Source organism: Oncorhynchus masou, chromosome 30 (genome assembly GCF_036934945.1).
Source record: "Oncorhynchus masou masou isolate Uvic2021 chromosome 30, UVic_Omas_1.1, whole genome shotgun sequence".
NCBI classification, from domain to species: Eukaryota; Metazoa; Chordata; class Actinopteri; order Salmoniformes; family Salmonidae; genus Oncorhynchus; species Oncorhynchus masou.
In genome coordinates, this window is record NC_088241.1 from 3,384,316 (window position 1) to 3,394,315 (window position 10,000).

General features: G+C 46.0%; 1 protein-coding gene across 1 annotated transcript in view; it reads right to left on the reverse strand.

Moving 5' to 3' along the window:
• crabp2a (cellular retinoic acid binding protein 2, a) overlaps window positions 1-3,139 on the reverse strand; it is an 11,284-nt gene extending 8,145 nt beyond the window's left edge. The window contains exon 1 of the mRNA XM_064947551.1: window positions 2,714-3,139. Coding sequence (XP_064803623.1) covers window positions 2,714-2,795 — 82 coding nt within the window. The 5' untranslated portion in view covers window positions 2,796-3,139. The remainder of the gene's footprint in view (window positions 1-2,713) is intronic.
• Between the last annotated feature and the right edge of the window lie 6,861 nt (window positions 3,140-10,000).

The window sequence follows — 10,000 nt, forward strand, 5'->3', positions numbered from 1 at the left end:
GTATGAACTTAAAATGATTCTGTAACAAACTACACTTTAAAGTTTTCTCGATTATGCTAGTTTGCAATGGTTTCAAAACATTGTTTATCGTGTGACCCTCTGAAATCTTTGTGTAATGTCATGAGTCAACAAAATGTCTGCAGTGGAAATCAGCTGCAACCAACCAGTGGGTCCTGAGCATTTGGGAGAGCCTGGGTCAGGAGGGACCGGGGAGCTGGTTCTACAGAATGTTACTGGCTGAATACCTAAGGAGCTGAAGTGATTCTGTGTGTTAGTCTTCCACATTAGTTTGAAGTGTCGGAGTGTGTGGCCTTACATGATGACCACACACGCACAATACTCACACACCCATACACACACAGTACTCACACACCCACACCCAACACACTATTAACACACACACCCCACACACTACTCACACACTCACACCCCACACACTACTCACACACCCACACCCGACACACTACTCACACACCCACACACTACTCACACACTCACACCCCACACACTAGTCACACACCCACACACTACTCACACACCCACACCCCACACACAGTACTCACACACCCACACACTACTCACACACACACCCACACACTACTCACACCCCACACACTAGTCACACAGCCACACAGTACTCACACACTCACACCCCACACACTAGTCACACAGCCACACAGTACTCACACACACACACCCCACACACTACTCACACACTCACACCCCACACACTAGTCACACCCACACACTACTCACACACCCACACCCCACACACAGTACTCACACACCCACACACTACTCACACACACACACTAGTCACACACCCACACACTACTCACACTACTCACACACACACACTAGTCACACACCCACACACTACTCACACACTCACACCCCACACACTAGTCACACAGCCACACAGTACTCACACTCAAAGGATCATGGGTTCATTCCTCACTGTCAGTCACACCAATACCTAGGTACATTAGAGAACTACCATGTGTGTGTGTGTGTTTTAGCATCCAAGTGTGTGCAGATAGAGTTGCCTCTGTTCTCTCTAGAGAGTCTGGCCAAATATTTCTGCTCCTCACCATGCCAGTAGGTCTGTGTGCACGTCTGCGTCTGTGGATGTCCTGCGCCTGCGTGTGTGTGTGTGTGTGTGTGTGCGTGCGTGCGTGCGTGTGTGTGTGTGTGTGCGCGTGTTAAGGCCAGGTAAAACATTAGACCCAGTCATTAGACCCAGTCAGTCTGTCCTCTCCTCCTCTCTGTCTGTCTGAGTTACTTTCCTCATTTTATGGGTACAGCTCCCCTGTTCCTCCCTTCACACACACACACACACACACACACACACACACACACACACACACACACACACACACACACACACACACACACCCACACACACACACACACACACACACACACACACCCCCATCTCCCTGGCCTATCTCTCTGTCAGTTTCATTTCATCATCTTTTCTTTCTTCTTTTGTTTGACCCTTTTTCCTTTGTATCCTCTGGCCCCCACCTCACCCCCCTCTATCTCTCAGCACGCTACCCCTCACACACACCCCTCGCGTGGGTAATGATGGGTAAAGACGGAGAGCAGATTTATGTTAATTGGTGCCTCAGTCAAACCAGGAAATTGGAATGCGCGCGCCTGGCCGGTGATGCGCCACTGACTCCGGTTATTCCGGCAGGAACAATGGTGGCATTTAGAACTAGTTCATAACACAGACACATATTGCACTTTTGCGCATGAACACAGGCTTCTCTCTCTCTCGATCCTCCCTCCCATATGTGCTTATGTGTTGATATACATGTATTCCTGGTATGCCCTTGTATTTTAGTAAAAATAATAAAATTGGCAACCACTGACAGACACTCACACACCCTGCCAGATAAATGAACAGGCGTTGTCTTTTTATTCCATGCAAACTGCTGCAGGTGTGGTGCGAGGCCTTTAAGATTGAGAATGAAATGACAGTGAAACAGCTCTTAGTTTCGGCATGCGGGCTGATAATATTCCAAATGTCACGTCATAACGGACTCTTCTCTTTGAAGCGTCTGTTTCTTCCGATCCCACACACACACTTGCACGATGTGACGTTATTTTTCCCCGCGCGGTGACACGGACAGAGGTGCCGCCGTTTGTCTCCATTGTCTGGTGGAGTGAGGCGAGGGGGAGGGGAGACTGGCTGGGGGAGTGGGGCAGTGAGGGGAGGGGGAGAGAAGGGTGAAGCTGGCTGGGTGGGGGGCAAGCATTGAGTTTTGGGTTCGCCAGAATTACAAAGCCCCCCACTCACGCGACGCACAGAGTACACCACATGTCTGATTAATAAGTGCCTGCATGAACCATTGTGTGTGTGTGTGTGTGTGTGTGTGTGTGTGTGTGTGTGTGTGTGTGTGTGTGTGTGTGTGTGTGTGTGTGTGTGTGTGTGTGTGTGTGTGTGTGTGTGTGTGTGTGCGTGTGCGTGTGAGAGAGAGAGAGAGAGAGAGAGAGAGAGAGAGAGAGAGAGAGAGAGAGAGAGAGAGAGACGTATCTGACCAATATATTAGTGTGTTCAGATAGCTATATTCAATCAGTAATAATTAAATAACTGCTATAATAATGGGCTAGAATAAATTTCGGAATATATGTACCACAAATATTTACCACCATCCCCTTCATCGCCATCATCATCACCACCACCATCATCATTACCATCACTCACCCAGCGCTTTGAGAAGCTCCTCGAAGTTCTCCGAGCTCTTCATCTTCCAGGTACCAGCGAAGTCAGGGATTTTGCGCTCCATATTTTTCTAAACGGATTGTTTCACTCTCCAACTCTGCCCTCTTTTCAATCAGTGCGGGGTCTCGAGATGGTCGGTGGTCCCCTCTTCCTAACCGGTTAAGCAGTGATCTGGATTGGATTTAGACTTTCCGGTCTCGTTAGTTTTGCCCTCTCAGCAGGTTGTGACCGTGTCTCTCAACTGTTTGACTGAGGTGGCTGTCAATGCCCTAATCCAACCCTCTCTCTGTCTCTCGCTCGCTGATCCCTATCTCGCCTATGCGTCAGTGCACGTTATGAGCGGTTGCGCTATGAATGGATGGAATGGAAAACTAGCCACTTCCTTTGACCGCTGATAACATGCCCACTTTCACACTCAGACACGCCCCACCCACGTCTGTCATGTCCAGGGGCCAACCGAAATCGCCTATGATTCCTAAACCCCGCCACGGCCACGCCCGGAGAGAACATGTGCGTTCTAAGACCTCCCAGCTGAGCCACTTGCCACGCCTCTTTATTCCCGTGCACCTTTAATGTGCCAATGGAGTGACCGCGCCCGAGACGCACGCGCACAAGGGCATAACCTCATCGAAACGTTATTTTATGAGGTGCAATATATTATTTAATTTGTGGTGTTTGTCAGACACGTGGTTCGTGGTTGAAGCCATTGTGTTGTAATTGAAACCGGAAAAACTGTTCTGAGTGCCAGTTTCGGATTTAGCCAATTTATCGTTGGCATGGATGTAGTGTTGAGTGTCAAGGAAGTCAGGTACCAGTCCGTGTGTTGATGTAGTGGAGATAGAGAGAGACTTGGTGGTTCAATTCTTGGAGATGATCGAGGGCCAGCGATTGGCTGTAATGTTGAGAATATTTCCCACAAGTTCACCTCACCACCCCTTCTCCATTCTTCCTCACTCCCTCTCTCTTTTCTCTACCCTTCTCCATTCTTCCTCACTCCCTCTCTCTTTTCTCTACCCTTCTCCATTCTTCCTCACTCCCTCTCTCTTTTCTCTACCCTTCTCCATTCTTCCTCACTCCCTCTCTCTTTTCTCTACCCTTCTCTATTCTTCCTCACTCCCTCTCTCTTTTCTCTACCCTTCTCCATTCTTCCTCACTCCCTCTCTCTTTTCTCTACCCTTCTCCATTCTTCCTCACTCCCTCTCTCTTTTCTCTACCCTTCTCTATTCTTCCTCACTCCCTCTCTCTTTTCTCTACCCTTCTCCATTCTTCCTCACTCCCTCTCTCTTTTCTCTACCCTCTTCCCCCAGCGCCGCAGCGGTGTCATAAAAATAAAAGAGGTGGTAACAGGATACAGCCACTGGCCTCAACCAGCGGCTGTCTATTTAACCGGACTGCGTCAATAAGTTTGTCTTCACGTGCAGAAACATACCGAACTCATGAGAGAGCAAGAAAGAGACATGAGAGGTGTTTCATATGTTTCCCATGCCAATAAATCCATTTGAATTGAATTGAGAGAGAGAGATTTTTATTTATTGTCTATTTCACTTGCTTTGGCAATGTGAACATATGTTTCCCATGCCAATAAAGCCCTTTGAATTGAGAGAGAGCAGGAGTTGGAGAGAAGGGCAGGGAGCGGTAGCCTCTCAGTGCCTTTGGTGTTGCCCCCCGCTGTTCGGTGGAAGAAAGGGGTGAGAGGGAGAAGAGTGAGGGGGGTATTTGGCACAGAGCTCCGGGCGGGGCTCGTGCTGGGTCGGGGGGGGGGGGGCGCAGGGTCGGACGGAGGGTTCTAATAAAGACACACACTGTATGATGGATGACTGCAGGACAAAGGGGACGTTAACTATTGACTCTTGATGGATGATCCCATCCACTACACTGCACGCTGGATTAACCAAGGGGCACAATCCCCGGAAACCACACGCCCTTAGAGCCCCACAGACACCACCTCACACATGTCCCCATCCGTCTGATAAAGACACTTTGGCTAACCGCACTGGGAATACTTTACCATCGCCGCCGAGTTGTAATCTAATCTGCAAATGTACGTTTATATAACTATATGGTAATGTAATACACTTTTTACGCAGAGGCCGTCTGTCCAAGGAACACAATCCAACGCCTCGAATAGAGAGTTGTTAGTTAGAAGTGAACAAAGCGCGCTGCTTGTGTTTCAGCTATTGGCAATGATGGCTGGAGATGAGTGATATTGGACTCACTACGCCACCACATGCATCATCCGCTGCCCCCGACACACACACACACACACACACACACACACACACATGCACACACACATACACACACTCATGCACACACACACACTCACACACTCATGCACACACACACACACACACACACACACACACACACACACACACACACACACACACACACACACACACACACACACACACACACACACACACACACACACACTGCAGCATGTCTACACAAGTTCCTCCTCTTGTCCAACAGCAGACACGAGTCATTAGCCACACTTATCAGTTTTCTAATCTATCCATGCATCTATCTCTCCATTTGTACTTTCTTCTTCTCAATTCAATTCAATTCAAGGGCTTTATTGGCATGGGAAACATGTGTTAACATTGCTAAAGCAAGTGAGGTGGATAATATATACAGTTTTTTTTGATTGCTAAACGACAGTGGACACAACTGGAGTCACATGTGCAAAACTCTAACTACAGTCTGCACAGCAGCAGTTCATGTGGAACAAACTCTAGTTCGTTTTTCATTGCTTGAACACAGTTTTCAAAACTCTACACACTTATCCCATGACTTTAACCACAACCTGCACAACACTGTGGATTTACAGCACTTTGTTCAAATGCTAACACACTGCTGTCAAAACTGTGAACCACACATTCAAAAAGGAATAGATTTCAGCCTTGTGCCTTTCAAACACTGCTGATTGCAATTTCAGCTGAAAGGCTAAGCAGGTGTCTTGTTTTAGACTTGTTAGTGAACACACACACATATTACAGTATATATAGGTAGAGCTCAGAAAGACTCATTTTGGAAATGGAACAAGTAAGATGGGTTCGTGGATGGAGAAGGGTGGCAGGGAGAGGGCAGATGCGTAGAGGAAGACAAAGAAGACAAAGAGCTGTTATTTCAGATGAAATAAGGGCTACACTTATAGACCATGTTGTGAACCATGGTCTCTCATTGAGAGAGGCAGGGTTGAGAGTGCAACCCAATCTGCAAAGATCCACAGTGGCATCTGTAATGCGAATTTTCCATCATACAAACAGGTGAGAGTTACATCCTTACAGTAAATGAAAACATTACAGGAATCTATTTTGTATTGCAATTATAGAATATTTACACAGATATATATTACAGTAAGTTTGACTGTAAAATATATTTTTACAACAGGACCCAAAGGCTGCCTCCAACAGAAAAATTTACATTACATTACATTTAAGTCATTTGGCAGACGCTCTTATCCAGAGCGACTTAAAAATATTTTCAGATGCGCAGGAAAATGCTATTGTTGACATGGTTGTTGTCAACAATGCAATAAAACTGCGGGAGATTCAAGATAGAGTGCTGGCTGATAACGATATATTTGAAAATGTTAATTCTGTCAAAACAACAACTATTGCTTGAGTCCTAAAGAAACACCAAGTTACAATGAAACAGTTATACACTGTATCGTTCGAGAGAAACAGTGAACGGGTAAAAGAGCAAAGATACCAATATGTCCAGGTAAGACGTCTGAGGTTACGTACACAGCTATACAAAATATTTACAGTAAAAAAAACACTAGCATTTCTACAGTAAAACTGTGCACTTACTGTTTTTCAGAGAGTAATGGAGGTGGAAGCACTGCAAAGACCACATTCATTTGTATTTATCGATGAAGCTGGATTTAACCTTGCCAAAACACAGCGCAGAGGAAGGAATGTTATAGGCCAAAGGGCCACTGTGTAGGTTCCAGGCCAAAGGGGAGGAAATATCACCATGTGTGCTGCAATGGCCAATGATGGTTTGCTTCTCAACACACCACTCATTGGCCCATACAACACAGAAAGGCTTATAGCTTTCCTAGAACAGCTCTATGCTCAGCTAGTGCCAGCAGAACAGGGGGAGCCAGTAAGAAACCCCCAAGTTTTTGTCATAGCGTTGCTTTTCACCACTCTGCAGCTGTCACAGATTGGTTTGCAGCACATCATATATTTATGGTTTTGTACCTGCCTGCATATTCACCCTTCCTCAACCCAATAGAGGAGTTTTTCTCTGCCTGGAGGTGGAAAGTGTTTGGTCACCACCCACATGACCAAATGTCTCTTTTGGAAGCCATGCGTGCCGGATGTGAGGACACGAGTCCAGAGGACTGCCAGGGATGGGATAAGGCACTCCAGAAGGTTCTACCCCAGGTGCATGGCAAGAGAAAACATTTGATGTGATGTTGAAGAAAACCTGTGGCCTGATGCTAGAGAGAGGCAGGATTAGCCCCTCAATTATTTGTTCGAATGACAGTATGTACTTTTAGTTTCTACCTTTTTTTTCTCATTACTGTATTTCCGTAAATTACTACAGACTATTGAAGCAAACTGATAATTTTCATTTACCTTAAAGAATTGTTATGTTCTAAAAAATTTAATAAATCATGTGAAAGAATGTCACTCTTTTCTTTGAAGAAAATATTAATTTGTATGAAGTCACTGAAATTGTTCAAACTGTAAAGATGAAAAGTTTGTATTTTCTGTATTGGTGTTTGATGCTAGTGTTTTTACTCTCAGTGATTTCTGAGTGACAGTGTGTGTTATCTCAGTGAGGGTTGTGCATAGTGTTTGGCTGCACTGAGCGTGTTTTGAGCCATGTGTTAAGAGTTGTGTTGCTTGGAATGAGTTTTGCAGGGGATGTGAACTGTTTAGCTCAGGTGACTGTTGGTAGTGCAGACTGTAGTTAGAGTTTTGTACATGTGACTCCAGTTGTGCCCACTGTCGTTTAGCAATCGAAAAAAACTGTAAAGTGAATATATAAAGTGAAATAAACAATACAAATGAACAGTAAACATCACACATACAGAAGTTTCAAAACAATAAACAATAAATATATACAATATATACAGTGTTTTAAAAATGTACAAATGGTAAAGGACACAAGATAAAATAAATAAGCATAGATATGGGTTGTATTTACAATGGTGTGTGTTCTTCACTGGTTGCCCTTTTCTTGTGGCAAAAGGTCAGAAATCTTGCTGCTGTGATGGCAGACTGTGGTATTTTATCCAGTAGATATGAGAGTTTTTCAAAATTGGATTGGTTTTCGAATTCTTTGTGGATCTGTGTAATCTGAGGGAAATATGTCTCTCTAATATGGTCATGCATTGGGCAGGAGTTTAGGAAGTGCAGCTCAGTTTCCACATAATTTTGTGGGCTGTGAGCACATAGCCTGTCTTCTCTTGAGAGCCATGTCTGCCTACGGCGGCCTTTCTCAATAGCAAGGCTATGCTCACTGAGTCTGTACATAGTCAAAGCTTTCCTTAATTTTGGGTCAGTCACTGTGGTCAGGTATTCTGCCGCTGTGTACTCTCTGTGTAGGGCCAAATAGCATTCTAGTTTGCTCTGTTTTTTTGTTAATTCTTTCCAATGTGTCAAGAAATGATCTTTTTGTTTTCTCATGATTTGGTTGGGTCTTGCTCTTTCTCTGTGTCACTCATAACTCTTTCAGGTTTTGCTCGTTGAGGTGGCTAGGACCTGTTAACTCTTTAGGTGACATACATTAACCGTGATTAAAACAAAACCACATTATTATCAAGATGAAGTTTATAATAATTGTCAAGCATGGTAGTAGCATTTTGTCTCAAGAAGAAGACTTGCAATAATTTGAATTCAAAGCCTTATTGCCACTATTGTTCTTGGTGTCAGACCACAACATTGTCATGGTCATATATACAGTAATAAGCTGTGAGAGATGCGGCTGGTATTGTGCTGTATATTTATGCAGATCATTTGGCCAGTGTAATATGATCCTTAGTGACTTAGTTAGTCTGCAGTGTGCATGAATCAAGCCCACAACCCAGCAGGTTAACCAACACATGTTCAAAGTGTTGGAACTAAGTTGCCTGCACCGGTTGGCACAGATAGGATCAGCTATTCATCTTACATCCACAATCCTAACCTTTAGAAATAGGGGGGAGGTGAAACTGATCTTAGATCAGTGTGTAGGGAAACGTTATCCCAGCAGTGGAACGAGGGGTTGATACAGCCTTGTGAATGTGTGTGGGATGTGGCACGTCAGCACGTGATGACAAAGCAGCCCTCAGCATTCATCTGCACTCAACCATGCAATCGTCCTCACAAACTTTCTCTTATTCTTTCTCTTTCTCCCTCCTCTGCTTCTCCTTTACCTCACAAACGTTCTCCCTCCCTCCTCCCTCCCTCCGTTTCTCTTGCTTTTATTCTTTTGTGCTGGTGTGACACATTCCTCAAGCATTTTGAGGAGAGTGAGGGAGAGGGGGAAGAGAGAAGTGGAGAGGAGAAGGGGAGTGAACGGGAGAAGAGAGAAGTGGAGAGGAGAAGGGGAGTGAACGGGGAAGAGAGAAGTGGAGAGGAGAAGGGGAGTGAACGGGGAAGAGAGAAGTGGAGAGGAGAAGGGGAGTGAACGGGGGAAGAGAGAAGTGGAGAGGAGAAGGGGAGTGAACAGGGGAAGAGAGTAGTGTAGTGGAGAGGAGAAGGGGAGTGAACGGGGAAGACAGAAGTGGAGAGGAGAAGGGGAGTGAACGGGAGAAGAGAGAAGTGGAGAGGAGAAGGGGAGTGAACGGGGAAGAGAGAAGTGGAGAGGAGAAGGGGAGTGAACGGGGGAAGAGAGAAGTGGAGAGGAGAAGGGGAGTGAACGGGGAAGAGAGAAGTGGAGAGGAGAAGGGGAGTGAACGGGGAAGAGAGAAGTGGAGAGGAGAAGGGGAGTGAACGGGAGAAGAGAGAAGTGGAGAGGAGAAGGGGAGTGAACGGGGGAAGAGAGAAGTGGAGAGGAGAAGGGGAGTGAACGGGGGAAGAGAGAAGTGGAGAGGAGAAGGGGAGTGAACGGGAGAAGAGAGAAGTGGAGAGGAGAAGGGGAGTGAACGGGGAAGAGAGAAGTGGAGAGGAGAAGGGGAGTGAACGGGGAAGAGAGAAGTGGAGAGGAGAAGGGGAGTGAACGGGAGAAGAGAGAAGTGGAGAGGAGAAGGGGAGTGAACGGGGGAAGAGAGAAGTGGAGAGGAGAAGGGGAGTGAACGGGGGAAGAGAGAAGTGGAGAGGAGAA